The sequence below is a fragment of the Sprattus sprattus genome (assembly GCF_963457725.1).
Source record: "Sprattus sprattus genome assembly, chromosome: 18".
Classification (NCBI taxonomy): domain Eukaryota; kingdom Metazoa; phylum Chordata; class Actinopteri; order Clupeiformes; family Clupeidae; genus Sprattus; species Sprattus sprattus.
This window is the reverse complement of record NC_137916.1, coordinates 13,168,356-13,187,648: the sequence shown is the minus strand read 5'-3', so window position 1 is coordinate 13,187,648 and position 19,293 is coordinate 13,168,356. Positions and strand designations below refer to the sequence as shown.

The 19,293-nt window shown below is 40.3% G+C and overlaps 1 protein-coding gene across 1 annotated transcript; it reads left to right on the top strand.

Moving 5' to 3' along the window:
* Positions 1–7,423: 7,423 nt before the first annotated feature.
* Positions 7,424–19,293, top strand: cdip1 (cell death-inducing p53 target 1). Its single transcript, XM_080855846.1, has 5 exons — positions 7,424–7,663; positions 9,491–9,689; positions 16,491–16,679; positions 16,801–17,074; positions 17,206–19,293. Exons 2-5 carry the CDS (start codon positions 9,611–9,613, stop codon positions 17,315–17,317), a joined length of 654 nt encoding a protein of 217 aa, XP_080711972.1. The 5' UTR covers positions 7,424–7,663; positions 9,491–9,610; the 3' UTR covers positions 17,318–19,293.

Genomic DNA, 19,293 nt, shown 5'->3' with positions numbered 1-19,293 from the left:
GGGCACAGGAGATGTAAGGAATCAGCCTGGAAGAGGACCTATCTGTAAATTGACCCCACGCACCGTGAGGAGGATGGTTCGACTGGCAAAATAATGGATCACAGCTGGATAATTGCAGAGGTTAGTTAAGTCCTAGGGTCGGAAAGTCTCCAGAACTACCATCAGGCTGCACCTACATCACCCCAAGTTGTTTTTGAGCAGTGGCGGTCCGTGCATTTCACGACTAGGCCTTCAGCGATGTCCTACACGATGTTAAACTGAGTGAATCCACCTCCTAATACCATCATTATGACGCCATGGCTCTCGAACCATTATATTTATACAGAAAGGCAGTATAAGTGAGCATTGCATCACCTTAACATAGTCGAGTACAACAGACTTTATTCATATTTCCGGAGCATTTAAAATCAATACACCCGTATTAACAATACATTAAGAGTAGTAAACGCTCAGTTATATGATCGCTTGGATATTACTGTCACAACTTAAAAAAAAAGGCGATTTTCAGGGATTAGTTTACAAAGTTTTATTAAGTCCACCGAAAGTAGCCTATGTGAGCTTTAACAAGTTTGTCCACTAAACATCGCATTGTCCCACCTGCAAAGCAGTTTCATTAAACTTCCCATCCTCACGATATCCAGTTTTTCTTGAAAGTTCCGTCTTGAAAATGGCGTTGTAATTGTATCAAAAACTGGAATTATCAAGTTGGTGTAAACTAGTTTATTTGAGTTGGTTAATGTAATTATATTTAGTCTTACCAATTGAAACAACTAGCATAATAAGCATTGAAACGATGTACGTCGTTTTCGCATTAGCCAGCTAAACTGAGCACTGAAGCACTGCACCGGTCTGCCTCAGTATCCAATCAAAGGACGTTTACGTGTCACGTTCACCGCGAGGAAAGAAATCTTCCGGGCCTTCTAGAAGGCCCAGTATCGCCAACTCGAAATCTGATTGGTTGTCACAACTGTCTGTTTCAGTTCATTCAACTTAAATGAACTGAAACAGCCAGTTGTGATAACCAATCAGATTTACACGGGCCTTCAATGTGAATTCTGAAGGCCTCAGGGAAGATTTCTGTTCTCGGGGAAGATTTCTTTGAGCGTGGCAACACATGATAGCTGAAATATGATTGGATGAAAGCTCTAACATAAATAAACAACGCTGGAAGCTATGCAATGAAGATAATGGACTATGGGGAATAATTAAATACATATTTATGAAAAGAAAATATTGAAATTAAATTTATTTTATTACATTTACTTTCTGATTATGTTTAGGCCAGCAGAGAAGGCCTTGAAGGCCCTGACGGACCACCACTGTTTTTGAGGGTTGTGCGAAAAAAGCCTCTGCTGTCAATCAACAACCAACTAAAGTGCCTACAGTTTGCCAAATGTAAGTCAGACTTTTATATTAGAGTTATATGGTCAGATGAGACCAAAATAAGGCTTCTTGGCAACAAACATCAAAGGTGGGTTTGGCGTAGACAGAAAGATAGCCATACAGAAGAGCACCCCATACCCACTTTGAAGTATGGTGGCAGATCTCTGATGTTGGGGGGCTGTTCTTCTTCCAAAGGCCCTTGACATCTTGTTAGGATACCTGGTATCATGGACTCCATCACATACCAGCAGATGTTAAATGAAAACCTAACTGCCCCCTCTACACTCTAAAAACAAATGCGTTGGCTCAACATAAAAAATGTACGCAACCGTTTGCGTCAATCTTTTTTGAGTTATGACAACTTCTAATGAAATTAAGTTCAACCAACAAACTAAATTGAGTTCGGGGAATTAGCTTTTCCTCTACAACCAAGGAGGTACCACTAACTTAATAATTGGTAGCATAAACAAAAGTTTTTAAGTTGATAACTCATAAAAATGAAGTTGTTCCAACAAGTTTTTCCAGATTATTTAAAAGGATTTTTGAAGTTTGATGTACTTAGTAAGTAAGTAAGTAAGTAAGTTTTATTTATAGAGCACATTTACACACAGCATACACTGACCAAAGTGCTATACAATAAGATAAAAATAATTACAAATAATAATGATAATTAAAAATAACAATAATAATAACTAGAATGCGTTTCGTGAACGAACTGCGAGAGTGTGCTTGCTCTGTTTTTCTCTCATGTTTGCTTGTTTATTGTGAAAGGGTCTAGTGTGTTCGTTGGCATAAAAAGTTAGTCTTCTCTTATAAGCCTAGTTAGTACATCTGATTAGAGCTAGCAACCATGCATTGCAGATTAAGGGGTCCCCTATCAGTGTTCATTTTGGCAGCTATTTTAGATTCAGTCTTAAGACAAAAATGCATATTAGTTTTAGTCACATTTAGTCATAGTTATCCTTCTTAGTTTCAGTCTAGTTTTCGAAAACTGAGCACACTACAATACTATTACTAACCATTTCACATTTACAGACATAAACCTATAGACATGACACAAAACATCTTCCAAAGACTTTATTATCTCAGCTGCATTATTCAGTAGCACAAAGTAGCCTATTACATTCATATTTACTTCATGTAACCCTGCCATAGCGATACAACACCTTTTTGACAGCCTATATAGCCTAATTGCAAAATTAAATATATAAATAAATACTACACTGAAATAACGCAAACAAAGTGAATCTACAGTGAGCCAACGCTCGTCCACTGACAGTGTGGAAGAATGACAGCGACGCGAGCCAGGCTACATTCCAAGATTACGTTACTAGAAATGTCACTTTACATGAGCTTTGTTCATTAGCCATGCAGTCCATAAAATAGGAATACTCTGTGTACTAACAGTATAGTAAGACCGGTCATATGTTCAGAGAGCTTTCTAGCAACCAACAAGTTACAAGTAGGATAAACATCCTAGCGAAATCTGCGTTGTCGACAGACCATCGTTTTGACTGGAGTTTTGATGTGCTTGCTAGCACCAAGTGGATTACCTCATCTACAATACATATGGGCTTGGACTCAAATCACTAGTAGGCCTACTTCACGATCTTTTATGGTTACCAGCAGATAAGGTAAATAATAATCGCCATATTTGCTTTAATGTTTTATAGAGTAAGAGGCTATGTGTAGGCTAACTCTCTATTGAAAGACACTGACCGGCGCATCAACACAAACTAGGCTCTGTGAGTCAAATTAGCGTAGCTAATCAGAAATGTTGTAGATGCCAGAGTTGGCAACTATGGCTCAGATTTAGGTTGTTATCCATCAACATTCATTTTACAACTTACATTAGTTTCGTTGTCATTCGACTCGAAAATCTCTGGCTCAATTTGGCAAAGCACTACTGCTCCCTTCAGGGTAAACATACGTGGACGTTTCGGTGCTGTCATTTTGCCGATCTGGCTGGCTGAGGTAATCGAGTGATTAGAGAAGGCTACAAAGTGGAATACTAAGCAGTTTGTAGCGGGAAATATTGAGAGTGAAATGTAACAAATTATACTGTATAATTACCAATGTCACAAATAGCTTAGCGGTAATATGAATAGCTTAAATGGGATGGCTACATTAGCCAGCTAGTTAGGAGAATCTCCACTCTCTTTCTCTTATACCATCCTGTTCTGCAGCGAAGGCACATCACGTAATAACGTGATCATTTCTCAAAATAGTTAAATACAAATATATAGCTTTTAAGATAAAAAATATGTTCAATAAGGCTTAAAGAATTAAATCAGGTGTGTAGATGAAGTTCAGCAACAGCTTTTCTAGTGTTTATATCCATGATTGTATGCTGGTAGTCGCTGGCCGTCAACGGCCGTTACAGGAGAATACAGAGCTTCGCCTTAGTGGGTGACGTCACAATGGCTCAACCTTCCACCATGTTAGTCAATGAGAGAAAAAGGTGATGAAAAAGAGGAATAAAAAAGGAGTGGCAAGGAGTACCGCCACGAAAAGTCATAGCGGCTTGCACCGGATCGAGCCAGACATTTCGGTGTTCGAATGGCGTCTCTATCTCAAACGGGCGAGGAGTAGTTAGCTGCAAGAAAAACGGGGAGAATAAATAAATAAAGAAAACTTGACGATAACAATACTGTGCTCCCCTTCGGGCAAGCACACTAATTAGCAAAACACCTTAGCTCCTTTGCAAAATGAACCACTCTTGTAAAAACTATACACTAACTTATCAAAACCATATTCTTTTACTATATGAAACACACACGTTGCATATGACTTAATTCTGTTTGCACCAGTTACACTCTGCTGTTGAAAACCTTAAACACTTTCGGCTAATTCTGCTTCTAAATGCATAGAGTAGTATGGGTGAAGCACACAGTGAATTTGCAAAACATTGCTCGGATTTGCACAACTGTAAACACAATGTCTGCGCACACTTTTTGCAAAACAATACACACAGTGAATACTAAACACACTTGTATGCATTACTGTAGAAACCACACAGGACACAAGACTAATGCTGTTGACAATGTTATTTTTTTTCCCCATAAGCTCAAGGCAACAAGCCAACAAAAAAAACATTTCCCAGTTTTCATAAACATAACATGAACAAAAAAAGACACCCCCCCCCCCCCCCCCCCAAAAAAAAGAAAACACAGCACATAAATTGCTATTGTTGGTCTCTTCTCCTAGCTGGTCTGGCCAGAGAATCTCATCTACATCACAGGCGATATCCTCATTCGCCAGACAGCGGGGAAAGAATCGCCGTGCATGCCTTATCCACCCCTGTATGGCTGTGGCCTCAACCTGGTCACAGGCCTCCTCCATGGCCTGAACGAGGGTTACCCGAGCCAGGGGGTGCACCGCATTCCCCCATGATGCCATTCCCTCCTCTATCATTAAGGATGTTTTTGATGCAATTGGCCCTTCAATTCAAATACTTCTAAACTCATGCCTTACATCTGGCACTGTCCCCTCATGTTTTAAACATGCGGTTGTCCAACCCCTGTTAAAGAAACACAACCTTGATGCTAAATGCCTGAAAAATTACCGTCCCATCTCTAAGCTTCCTTTTATCTCCAAAGTCCTAGAAAAAGCTGTTCTGTTTCAGTTGACTCCCTTTCTGACCACCCACAACATACTTGAACCTCTTCAATCAGGTTTTAGATCCCTTCACAGCACCGAAACAGCCCTGCTCAAAGTAACCAATGATCTCCTCCTCACTCTGGACTCTGGTGATAATGCCATCTTAATACTACTTGACCTCAGTGCTGCTTTTGATACTGTAGATCACAACATCCTCCTCACCCGCCTGGACCAGCAGGTGGGCATTAGGGAGACTGCACTACTCTGGTTCAGCTCTTACCTTAAACATAGGACTTTCTCTGTCTCTATTGGTCAGTTCTCGTCATCATCCGCCCCTATCTCATATGGGGTCCCCCAGGGGTCCATCCTGGGTCCCATGCTATTCAGCCTGTATATGCTCCCACTGGGTGACATTATTAGAAAGCATAATATCTCTTTTCACCTCTATGCCGATGATTCGCAGCTGTACTTGCCCTTAAAATCTAGGGACTCCATCCAATCTCTCCTGGTCTGTATTGAAGACATCAGAAACTGGATGGCTAACAACTTCCTCCAGCTAAATGGTGACAAGACTGAAGTCATCATTTTTGGTCCCTCCAAGGCAAGACACACTGCACTGTCAAACTTAGGTCACCTCACGCCTCTTGTCAAACCCCATGCCAGAAACCTTGGTGTCATCCTCGACTCTGAACTCTGTCTTGACAAACAGATCAGCACTGTAGTCAAAAATAGTTTTTACCAGCTCAGAGTGATCTCCCGCCTCAAATCCTTCCTATCCCACAACAACCTCGAGATAGTTATCCATGCCTTTATTACATCACGGCTGGATTATTGCAATTCCCTCTACCTTGGCCTCCCCCAATCCTCACTCAGACGTCTGCAGCTGGTCCAAAATGCAGCTGCCCGTCTTTTAACTGGCACCAGGAGGCACGAGCACATCACACCCATTCTGGCCTCCTTGCACTGGCTCCCAGTTATTTTTAGGATCCAATTTAAAATTGTTTTATTTGTTTATAAGGCACTCAATGGGCTGGCCCCGGCCTATATCACTGAGCTTGTTCAGCCCCACTCTGCCCAAAGGTCCCTCAGATCCTCTAACAAAGGGCTTCTGTATGTGCCACACTCACGGCTCAAGCAGAGAGGTGATAGAGCCTTTGCCATTGCTGCTCCACGTCTGTGGAACCAGCTCCCCCTGGACATTAGATCCGCCCCCTGCATTTCTGCCTTCAAATCTAGGCTAAAAACCCACCTCTACTCCCTGGCCTTCCTTGCCCCTTGACCTTTTAGCCTACCTCCTGTTCTTGTCTGTGTGGTATGCCCTGGAAATGAATGTTCCCCCTTTGTATTATTATGACCTCTATGTATTGTTGTGTTGTTGTATTTTATTCACTTTTTATCGTTATTTATTATTATTATTATTATTGTTATTTTTAATTATCATTATTATTTTTATTATTTTTATCTTTGTACAGCACTTTGGTCAGTGTATGCTGTGTGTAAATGTGCTCTATAAATAAAACTTACTTACTACTTACTTACTTACTTACTCGATCACTCATATCCAGCTCCACTGTAGGCTACGTTTCGCCAAAAACTCAAGGCAAACAATGTTCCTATGTTTGCGAATTTGAACACACGTCAGGTTTTCAGGTTTTGGCAAACATATATACCCTGTCGTAAAATAGTGTTTTTGACATCCTAACGTTAACGTTACTCGGCTACTCTTAGCAGCATAGCCTTATAGTAATGTCAAGTTTTCATGAACCTTGTTATATAGCTTGTGTTTGCTTGATATATATAAATATTTTTAAATATTGAAACTTGTTCGTCTATCGTATTTTATTAGTGTTGATGATTAGAACCTGGCCAATTACTATAAGGCTTAAAGGCACCCAGTGCAACTTTATGTAAACATTCAATGAAAAATAAACATTCAATTTCTAGTCTTTTTCACACGTAGTAAGTTTCAATAACTCCATACCATTACATATCGTCATTCAAGGAGCAAAGATGAGACGTCGTTGTGTGGTGAGAACTGATAGAAAATCGTAAACAACAACAATCGCTGGTGGGGAGAGGCCATTTTTCCATTGACTGGAATCCTGCTGTATTTATTGTAGGTTACAAAAAATAAAGAAAATGGCGGCGATTGTTGTTGTTATTCATTTTCTATCAGTTCTCACCACACGACGATGTCTCATCTTTGCTCCTTGAATGTCGATATGTAATGGTATGGAGTTATTGAAACTGACTACGTGTAAAAAAGACTAGAAATTGAATGTTTATTTTTAAGCCTCGAAAGTTGCACTGGGTGCCTTTAATATGCAAATTCATTATATCTTATCTATAATATTCATAGCCCGTCATAATCGTTGGTCTCAATCAGGAAAGTGGTCCCAGTAAAATGGCCGCCACGATTTTTCGTGTGGCCTCACTTTGAAACTGTCAGAAACCATGTGATGCACTATCCAGTTTCTTTTTGAGATCACTGGTAACTGGCTCGGTTTAGGTTTGTTTACATTTCTAGAACTTCCGCATCAGCATTGCGCAAAGCTTCATGGGACTCAGGAACATTCTGAGAATCTGTTGCTGGTAGGCCTTCAATTGACCAAGCGCGAATCTGACATTCTTCTGCTAAATAATTTAGCGAGGCCACAAATTGCTCTTTCCACTTGTAAAGGTAACTATCATGTTTTCTATGAATTTAATTTCGGCAATTGATTAAGGGCAACGGAAATCTGACGAAATGCTTACCGTTATGTACTTATGCACCGTTATGTTGGCTAGATACTTAGCTAGTGGATATTGCTAGTAGGTTAGCGTGAACTAAACCTAGACCGGAGCCGCTTTGATTTATGTGACGCTAATTCTTCAAAATGTTGTGTGTTTTAGTGTCATGAAATCACTAATAATAATGTCTATGAAAAGTATGATATGATATTCTTAACGATGGATGCTGCATTACATTAGGTTTCTGTATGTTCAAATGATTAATGTTTTAGAAGGCTAACGCTAGTCAAAGCTAACCTTACATCAGTATCAGTCTTAGATATTGGTAAAACAACACCTAGCGGGTTAACGCTGCTGTGTTCTAACGTTACCTATTGACGACCTAGATACTAACTTGGCTGGCTATTTTGGACTGAAATTATTGGTTACATAATCAAACTTGCCATCTTGTCAAGTTGATATAAATTGTTCGTCTAAACTAGGGATAGTTAGATTAACTAATCCTTAGGGACTCTGAAATCATTTTCTATGTCCCCGTATTATACAGTGTGTTTAACCTACTTTTTGCAATAAGTTAGTTAGATACCGTTTAAAGTAACCAATCGCAGAAATGTAACTAACGACAAACTATTTTAAGGTTATCCTCAATATTTTGCACAATGCTGACGTTTATATGTTTGCTATCCTAATTGATGGCTTTGAAACATTGTTGGCTAGTTAACCTTAGCTGCCTGTGAAAACAGTGAACACACGACGAGTGTAAATTATCTAGAATAACAGTTAAAGACGCCTTAACGTCCGTTGTGATTGATCAATTTATAATGGCACAATCGCTGTACGGTACACCGTTACTGGTAGGGCTAGCTCGCTAGCTAACGTAAGCTGGATTTGCCAGTGAGTATGCGGATCTTGTAAGTATAAATAGCAAGTATTTACGTGATTAGTTTCACTGAACTTTCTTCTCCTTTGTTGACGTGAGCAGGCTACTGTCAGAGGGAATCCTATGCTTTTGTAAAAATCTACGGCGTTGAGTTCAGTTTGCCAGTTTAATATATGAACTGTAGCGACTGTAATGCAAAACATTTTGCGTTGTTTTTCAGTGGCACTGATTCGAATTACCTGTGCTTTTTTTTGGGAAAGCAACAAAACGTTCCCAGCCCCAAAACATGGACGTTGCACTCTATGAATAAGTGAATCGGTTGAAGTGAACCTTGTAAAGCCCTTTGTGTAGCCTGCAGAAATAGTGACATTAAACACGGTAGTTTTTATCGGAGAGATAGAAATGTGAAATACGTCTTTTCACACGTTCATGTATGACTATCATTTATATAACATTGCCCAGCGGGTATAAATAGCTGTGTAGTAGGTTAGGTAGGTGGAGTAGGTTAGTCTCATTGGTCTACCTCCGCAAAAAAAGACGCCGCCTTGGTTATTACAGTAATGACCGTAAGGTCAATTCGAACGCCAGTGTTAGAAGGTAACTTATCCGGAATGTTTAACCTACGTAACAGACTTATGACCGATTCAAACACGATGAAAGTGGCATATCTCGTCTATAACGACTTAAATGATCATGTTCTAAATTGATTCAGTTCCAAAAAGGCTTTAGTAAAAATTCCAAGCAATTTCGTTTATGTCAAGTTATGTTATGACCATAAGCTTTTAAAATAATAAAACATTTCTTTCGAACAGATGGTGGCTGTTTTCGTGTCTATGCTGTTTTCTCTGTTATAATTCACTTTAGGAAGCAGCTTATTTTGTTTTATTTGAATTGCAGTAAAAAGGTGAGATCCAGTGTACTGCATATGGCTTGGACTGTCTGCACGCTACGTCCACATACACTGACTGAACTACAAGGTTAGGTTTGGCTGGAATTCCTTCTCCATCTAAATACAGAATGTCCAGTGATCCTCCCCCTCCATATCCTGGGGGTCCCATGGCCCCATTGGTTGATGAGAAGAATGGACCTATATCAGGTAAATTAGCTGAATTTGTTAGCCTTCATTGCATTGTTTGAGTATTTCTAGAATTGAGGAGTGACCCATTTTCAATTCTTTCATTTCCTGAAATTTCAATTGTTTTAAGTTTTGTGTTTGTTTTGCTCAGGCGAGTGGCTATCGGTAGGTATAGGGTTGAAGTGGCACCTTAAGTGTGGGCTGCTTAGTATGGGTGTTTAGTCTGGGTATTATCATTCATCGATTTGAATCCTTCACCACTTTTAACATTTAAAGATGCAACTACATCGCTACACAGATTGATCTAAAAATTCCTCAGTGACCCGATTCTAAAGTTCCAAATTGGTTGACTGAAGCTTTGCTGCTATTTCTACTTAAGGATAAATTAAGCTGCCGTCTAAGACCTAACGTTACAAGTCATTTTACTTTCAAAATAATAATGACTGCCTCTCATTCATTAAGAAATCTGCAAGAATAACGTTAGGGTTATATCATTGATGTATACTTCAATGGACATGCCCATCCAAAATTAACTGGTAGCAATATAGTGGAACAGACACTGAGCTGTCTCCGATCGAAGATGCAACAATGTTCTGGTTACGTTGGCATTGCCAAAACAGTTAACACTGTTTGATATCTCAGTTCCAAGTCGGAAATTTAAACAGAAAAAGCCCCCTTAAGTCAGAAGTCCAACTTGGGAAGTCGGACGAACCCCACCAACCTGACTTCAGAATCCAAGATGGCTGCCCCTGCTCATAAACTTTATTAGCACTTCTGTTGTATTTATGCCTCAGTCGTACACACTGTACTGTCAAACTTCTATCTGAAGGCATGTTGCTATGGTGTTTGTATGCGTGTATGCTGTGTAAAGGCAGAGATACTGTATGCTTCTACGTGGCCACGCTGGTGTTTCGACGCAGTCGTGAACATTTCAAAGTTCTCCGTCGGTTGGTGGGCGTCGCAAAGCAATTCACCGCCAGAACAGTAGGGAGCGCAACATTTTTTCCAGGCCAATTAAATCTCATTTTTTTTCCAGCCAATCGTGAAGCTGGGGGAAAAAAAGATGGTCGGACCAAACTCCGTAGATGGTCGTTTATGTATATAATAGTTGTTTGTTTGACAGTTTTTTGCTTAGATTTTTTTTAAAGTTACAGAGAAATAGTCACTGCAAGGTAAAAAAAACTTGTTTTTGTTACTGAAAAATATGTCTGAGGGGGTTCACAACGATGCAGAGGGCTCTGCATGCCTGCGGATGCGGACAACCATTAGTTAGCCTTAATGCATTATCAACTGGTATTGTTAAAGGGATAGTTCGGTTTTTAAGACATGAATCTGTATGGCTTCCCCGTCACCAGTGTCATGCAATCATGCATCACTTACCCCCGACAGCGTCCTGTGAGCAGAGTTCTCGTCCAGTTTTGGTCAAACCGAAAGTAGTCCGGCAGGTTTGCTAGACCCAGCAAAATAAAAAGTTTCTCTTCCCAAAACATTATGTGTTCAAAAGAGTGATATATTTGCATCCCAAAAACATTGTAGTGGAAAAAGTCATACCTCGTTATCACTTGGCCCTATCTTCAATACGCTCGATAATGCAATCTCACAGCTAGAGTCTACCTTTCGCGAAAGTTTGATTCACCAAAGTTGCCTGAGAGAAACGTCCATCACAGGAAAACGATGAAAACTGAGACAACATTTGATAAAATTGACATAAAGCATCGTTTTCCTGTGATGAACGTTTCTCTCAGGCAACTTTGGTGAATCAAACTTTTGCGAATCAACTTTCGAAAATCACTCTTTTGAACACATAATGTTTTGGGAAGAGAAACTTTTTATTTTGCTGGGTCTAGCAAACCTGCCGGACTACTTTCGGATTGACCAAAACTGGACGAGAACTCTGCTCACAGGACGCTGTCGGGGGTAAGTGATGCATGATTGCATGACACTGGTGACGGGGAAGCCATACAGATTCATGTCTTAACAAGTCCGAGCGGACAACAAGATGCGTCAACTCAACTCTGCCACCTTGTGGACACAGGAGGGAATTACAATTGAAAGAATGCGTTTCAGACAGGCGTTTCAGACCGACCGACCGACCGACAGACCGACAGACCGACCGACGGACGGACATACCCTCTTATAGAGATGCCGGACGCATCTAAAAACCGAACTATCCCTTTAACATCTGGTAATATGGTAACTGGAACGTGGTCAACTTAGGTGTGAAGTAATTCCCAGGTGAATGGTAGGTACCACAACCTGTAGTTTTCTTTTATTATTAATAGCCTATTAGTTTTGTTGTTAGCGTTAGAGGGGCTTTGCAAAGTTCAGCAGAGAGGGAGTCCTATAGGAGCAATTGCTCTGTCAGTCAGCTTAGCGGCTCTAGAACGGTTTTAAGTTATCTGGAGGTTTCAGGGTTTAACAGGTAGCTGTGCACTAAGTTGAAAGTGACTGCTGTGTAAAAAAGCTTGGGTTCAGCTGATAAGCGGCTAACCTGGAAACCGGAACTATGATATCCAGACCGTGCAGTGATACAGAAAAGCTACTCAATGATATCAATAATGAAGTTAGATCCGTACAAATATCAGAATGCCATAATTAAATGGACTATATCGGCTTTAAATACAATTAACATCGCCTCAACCAACAAATGTGAGATTTTTCCTTAAATCTTGTCATTGCCTTGTCGTGTTCAGTAAAATATATGACTGCATAAAGTTTTACCACAATTAACCTACTAACTTTGAGATTGTGGCTTGTGAATGTCACATAAAATGATCAATGGTGCTTTATGTACGAAGGGTGAAGAACAAATACGTTATTTGTGTTTGCCGTTAAACCAGCCTACTAATAGGCCTATATAATTTAATTCCCACGGTCCAAGTAGTCCTAAAAGACAACAAGCCTACAGGGTAAAGTAACGCATATCCTACAACCCTAATGGATTTAATGGCGGTCTTATTCTGCCCAAAAAAATTCTGATCTCTACCATCACCCCAAATGTAAGTTAAAATTCACAAAAAGACACCTCTACTGGCAATTTTGGGAGACAGCAACTGAAAATCAACCTAATCCTGAGCTTTACAAAGTTTGCAATTGCTAAAGGCTACCATATTTAGGCTAACATAATGTTACCCTAGCTAGTAGTAGGAGGAGGCCGTCGTCCTTACAGTCATCTGACATCAAAATATAACTGTAAACTGCTGCTTGCACTTTGAGCATTTACAGGTGTGATTGTGTGTATGAGTACGTTGGTGTACAGCCTCTGCTGGTTTCCTACAGTCATTGACCCATACCTAATGACTGAAATCTCATAATTTTCCGTTAGGCTTATTTATTATTTCCATATATTTTTCATTGCTTGGCCAGATATTGCAATTGACATGCGGTGCCTATGTAAAAATTTGATTGTAATGTTGTAAACTTAAAGGATATATAGTTTCGTTTTTTACCATGGTATCAAATTGGATTTCAGGAATTGTGAAATTTGACTGGTAATGGCAGTGGCGTAACAAGGCAACGACGGGCCCGTAGGCAGGATGTTCAAGGCGCCCACCCCCCCCACCCCCATAGGCTACAACACAAAATGACGCAATAGGTAATTAGGCCCACGGCATAATAGAAATTACACGACTTGCAAGAGCACCACAACAAATAAAAAAACTGGTGAAGGCGCACCAAAATTAACAAACTCCAAACTGCACACCAAAAGACCAAAGACACAATAAAAACTAAAAGGCAATACCCAATCATTTAAATAGATACAAATGTGCTTACTTACATCATAGCCGCATTTTCCGGGCTTTCCTCTGAGCGAAGTTGTCAATTAAAAACTGCTACAATCGATTGCCTCAGATCTCTCTTGCTCCCGCTCAATTTAGAGCTCCCCCTTAGGAATCCTTTGGAAAAAATGTCCGATTTTTGGCAACTTATTCCTGTCTTTGTCCACTTTTTGTTTTCGTTTTTGAGATCCACTTTTATGTTTATTTCAAATTCGACTCCATCTCTATCACTCGCTCAGGTTCAACTTTTAGTTGTGTAACGGTTGCCCAAGCTACGCAATACACGTTCACTATCATATCCCACAATCCCCAGTCACAATTTACAATACTTTATATAGCATGCTATTATTTGGATGGATACTCTTCCAGGGTCACCATGGTAAAGAAGTGTGAGACTTTAATGACTTTATATACATCCCGATTCGGTGTGTTTCTGACGTAGGCACGTATTTTCAGATAAATACAAAACTGTTCATGTTCATCTGTGATATTTTCAATCTCAATGAAGGGGCCCGGGCAGGGGATATGATATTGCCGACGTGAGTGGAACATTCCGAAGACCGATGGGCCCTTGAGTGGCCCGGGCCCGTACGCGCCCACAGTCCCTGCTTACCGATAGTTTCGCCAATGGGTATTTTTGGTATTGTAACATAGGGCTGTCGAAATTGCTCAAAAATGACGTTCGAATATTCCATTTTAAAAACACATATATTCGAACATATTCGAATATTTGGATGCGCATTAGGCACGTCAATAACAGGACAATAATTAATACAACAAGACATAACTACTTGTGTAGTATATTTATTTAAATTTAAACATATTTAACAACATAATACCTACACAAAAATAAGTAAACGAACTAATGGCCAAGACCTCAGACCTTGGCCTCTCGCTCGCACACACACACTCTTTCTTTCTCTTTCTCGCTCTCCCGCATCGTCGCCCTCTGTGTGCATAGCGGTTTAAATGAATGACAACAAACAAACAATAATCAAGAGTTTGCGCAAGCAATTTAAGGTTGCGATTCTTTTCCCAAATATGGCAGGCTTCATTCAGTTATTGAAACAAATATTATTAACATTAATTTAAGTTTTACAGTATAGAACCGACATTGAACGCTCCGAGCGAGTTGTGGTAAACATGGAACTTTTTCCTTGGCATGAAACGGCAAATAATCAAACCAGTGCATGAAACTGTTGTAGCCTATCTAGTCTATTTTATTCATGCAATATACAGTCACTACAGTCGTGACTAGCCCACACTAGTAATGTTTCTGTTAACTTTGTAACTAGTAATGTTTCTGTTAATGTTTTGTTATACAATTCTACGATTCTATTGGTGTAAATACTGTACGCACGGTACCTCGGTTCCAGTGCTTCACAGAACTCCCTGAAGCCTTTCCCATCCACCACAATGATCGGCCTCATGTCCTTGCATATGAACGAAATACATTTTTGCGTGCAGGCCTCCTGTCGTGCGCAGACAACGAACTTAACAAAATATCTATCCAGATGTGGCTGTTTCGCTGAAGTTCCACATATTATGCCTTATTCACTTGGGTGCACATTTTGGAGATGTAGCCTCTAGTTGCTAGTTGTTGAATGCTAAGCTTACTCTAGCTTACATAGTTTAAACACTACGTTTTCTGTAGGCTCAACAAGTTTACCGTCAACTGACCAAAATCCGAAATATTTCCAGACATCACTCTTTAGACTTTTGGGGGTTACAATCACTTTCTCTGCTGCGGTCAAGCTGGGTTCTGCACTTTCTGGCATCTTCCAGGCAAGTTAACTGTCAGCAGTGACGCTGTGCCAGACCGTGCGACTCCTGTGACCTGTCCCTGGCCTCATGCGCGCGCCCACCTGCAAAGCAGACAGTCGCGCCCCTGCTACCGCTGGTGTGTCGGAACACTGAAGGGTTTTCTAAGCGCACACACTAAACCGTCAGCTAGAGGATTGTGTGGAGTGATTCGCTGAATTTAATAAAGTGTATTGGATTACAGTCTCAGACAGCATCTAATTCAAGATGGATCAATAAAGATATATTAAACAAATCCATATTGCAGAATTATGGTCATTTTTAATACCACTGATAAATGGAGACTCAATCAGGCAGAGGTTGAAAAATCAGGAACAAGGCTTTATTCTTTACAATGGTGCACATCAAGGGAGAGGGCATGGTTTCCTCAAGTCTTCGCTAAGATGAAAAATAATGTAAATCTTTGCAAAGAAGCAAAAGAAAAGAACTCCTCGACCATGCAGGTGGACACTAAGGCTCTAAACAATTGTTATGTAAAAGATCACAAAACACTACCAGTTGTAAATATTTAAATGCCTTCTCTGTGCAAGATGGACGGCAAAATAAACAGTTGAATGCAACAGCCAAAGGCAATTCAATATGCTTCAAGTTTTAGGTCATGTTCGAACACCATTTTCAGTTTCACATCTGAATACAATGCAGAATAACATAATGTGCAATTAATTCATTGAACTTTCAGTGAGATAAGTATAGATCTAGCTATGGCATGAAAGTCATCGTCAAGCAAATGTCCTATATCAGGCTAACTTCACTGTGGTAGTGAGTTTGACTGACTGTGCATGACTTTATACCATCAGGTGGCCAGAAGAAGTGGAATTTAACATGAAGACTGCAATTTTATGCAGAAATTCTCCTGTAAATGAACAGAATATGTAGCATTGTGAATCGCAACAAACTGGAGGCACTGTCATGCTCTGTGTCTCTCCTCCGTCCCCCTCACTGGCGCGTAGATATTGAGTTCTGAGGATGTTTTTATCATGTTGTTGTCCATTATGGACTTCTGTGACGGATCAATTTCCTCAATGGGAAAATATGTGGCAGCACTGCAGCCTCTGGGCTATTCTCCAGAAGCAGTAGCAGGTTGTCCATCGAGTACATCTAAATCTGGAAAACGACACTATCCCTAGAAGAAACCAGTTAATTAAAAGGGAGGCATTTCATTATCCAGTTTAGCCTACTAAAAGGATAATAATGTTGCATTAACATTTAATTTGTCCTGCAGGTTCTGCCCCTGTGACCTCACTACCAATTCAGGGTCAGCCCCAGCCCCTGGCCCAGGGTCAGCCCCTGCCCTCGCTCCAGCCCCCAGACTATGGCCCACCTCCATACGAGTCGTCTTTTCACCCAGGCTTTGTGCCGCCTCATGTCCCCGGGGATGGAACAGGACCAATACCTATGCCACACCTACATGGTATGTCTTCCAAAACTACACTGTCAAAACAATATAATCTGGTCCAGTAGCAAGTTCACATCATGGAGTATTGCCTTGCCTAGTATGTGACACAATCCTAACTGATTCCCACTTGTTACAGGTGGCTATTATCCATCACCAGGTCATTTTCCACAGATGATACCAGGGCAGTTTGGTCCTGCGCCCAGTCGCTTTGGCCCTGCTGGAGGGCACACGGCCACAGTTATTGCCCCTCCTGGGGCAACCACAACCGTGACGGTGCTTCAGGGTGAGATGTTCCAGGCCAGTCCAGTGCAGACAGTCTGTCCACACTGCCAGCAGGCCATCATCACACGCATTAGCCATGACGTCGGCCTCATGAACTCACTTTTCTGCCTGTTCTGCTTCTTCGTGGGGTAAGTGGCCCAGCGGTTTCCATGGAGTTGATTTTTGTAAGCCCTCAGCACAGTGATTTTTAGTGTATGGCGTGTTTGTTTGTTTTTTTAAAGCTCAGCGTATGTGTACGTGTTTCTTTTTCATTCCCTAGGTGCGATCTGGGATGCTGCTTGATTCCATGTCTGATTGATGACCTGAAGGATGTAACGCACACGTGCCCCTGCTGCAACGGCTACATCTACACATACAAGCGCATATGCTAACAATGTCCAATCCGATCAGCTACAGAATCATCACAGCTCATCCCCGTGGGTGTTGTAGCCCTCATTGAAGTACGATATTGTGTTTCAGGAAACCCCCTTCTGTAGCAATGTGTCCATTTCCCGTGTATATTTTGCATTGTATTTTGTATATACTTGCGGGAATCACTGATATACTGTATGTACTTAATTTTTATTTAGCTGAGACCTCAAATACTGGACTGAGAATGACTAACAGTAGACTTAAGTGATCAGGCCTAGAAAAACCTTTGCACAATAATATATTTTTAAGCGGCTGTTATATAAGCTTTAAGTGGATATTGGTGTCTTAGCAAGTTACTGCAAAATGAGCAGGACTGGATTGGTCACTTAAAGAGTAATCTGTGAAATGTGTTGTTGATGATAAGAAAATGCAGGTCAGTATTGTTTTATTTCAATTATTTTAACTTTGATTTTAACATGTTGCTTAGAGACTCAGTCTGTAAATATATGATATGTTAATGTTTTGTGTGTGTTGTCGTTGTTACCGTCATACCATTTTTCCATTGTTATATGCTGCACAGTGAACACTTTATTAACACAATTTCTCGGACAGATTGCTCTGAATTCTCTGTTTAGTTCTAATTGATTGGATCAGATCAGGTATGAGTATAATAGTTCCCAAACATCTGTTATAACGGCATCAAATAGCTTTTTCTTACAGACATTTCTCTAAATTACATCAATAAACAGTTGTTGATATGAATAATAAACATGTTTGATGAAATGCTACTGCAAACTGTGCTTAATGTAATTGGAAAGTACACTTTAGGCCAGTAAGTGTTTAGTGCTTCAGCCGGTTCCCAGATGGAATCAACCCTTAGAGGAAAAGTTCAATGATGGAGGTCAGCTGAAGAAAACAAAATGTCTTCATTGTACTTTGCTTCTTTACTGTTTCTGTTGATGCTTTGACCTTGGGATGTTGTCAGGAGCTTATAAGAGATTTCTTTTTAAACCCAAGTGTGCTTGACTAAGTCTGAATGTTTTAATTGTCTTTTAAAATGGCACATTGTATGTGAAGGTCTTTACAATGTTGTTTAATTTAAAAAAAACAGTCCCCTCCTGGTTTGTGCTAGCATTGTAGTGTTGCGCTATAAACCAACAGTGCAGATGTCCCTTTTCAAAGAGTCTTTATTTAATCAAAGCACTCTTGTCTGAACCTGTACTTGCTTTCAGTGATTATTCCCTGTGTTTCTTACCATGTTTTGAGTGTTCTGTTACTTGCAGCTCAATAGTCAGAGCAAATTTACATTTTATTGTAATTATCTTTGTCCATAATTGAGTACATACTTAATATGCAGTTTAAGTAAGGTTTACATGGCGGGACTTGAAGCACCAATCTTTTTTTTCTCTCTCTCTCTTAGATTGTACTACCAAAATAAGTGACTTGTGTGTAAAGTTTTGGACATTAGACACAAGTTTAGATGACTGCGGTAACAATTGTTATGTATATGGAAGTAAATGTAAATCAAAAGTGGAGTGGGGAAAGATGAGCCATGATCTTAGCCTGAGGGTGTGGTGCAGCAGTGACCTCAGTGCCAATGGATGTGCATGAATCTAACGGAAGTTCTCAAGAATTATGTTGAAACCTTTGATAATGAGCAGCTTGCACGCAGCTTTCAATTGCAAAAGCAAAGATTTGAAGTTTTGGGACCCACCTAATCTGTGCCATGTGGCAACAGAAAAAATAGGCTCAGAGTTGGGTTGGAGTCTTCTTTTTAACAGTTCTGAAATTTGACAGTTGGTAAATACTATCACACTGTACTGTTCTTAATGACTAAATGGGTACTGGGTACATCTGCTTCCCTTGTGCCCCTATATCGCCATCTCTTACTATACCAGTGCATGCAAGCTACAATTGTATGCAAGGTATTGGGTGACCCTGTGGAAAACATGTTTTGAAATGGAAAGAAATAAATGCAACACCTGCAGTAAACAGA

Excerpts from the sequence above, each read along its gene's own strand:
- cdip1 (XM_080855846.1), top strand. The coding sequence starts at position 9,611 with ATGTCCAGTGATCCTCCCCCTCCATATCCTGGGGGTCCCATGGCCCCA. Across the intron at positions 16,680-16,800 it reads ACCTATGCCACACCTACATG|GTGGCTATTATCCATCACCA; the intron begins GTATGTCTTCCA and ends CACTTGTTACAG. Across the intron at positions 17,075-17,205 it reads CTGTTCTGCTTCTTCGTGGG|GTGCGATCTGGGATGCTGCT; the intron begins GTAAGTGGCCCA and ends TTCATTCCCTAG.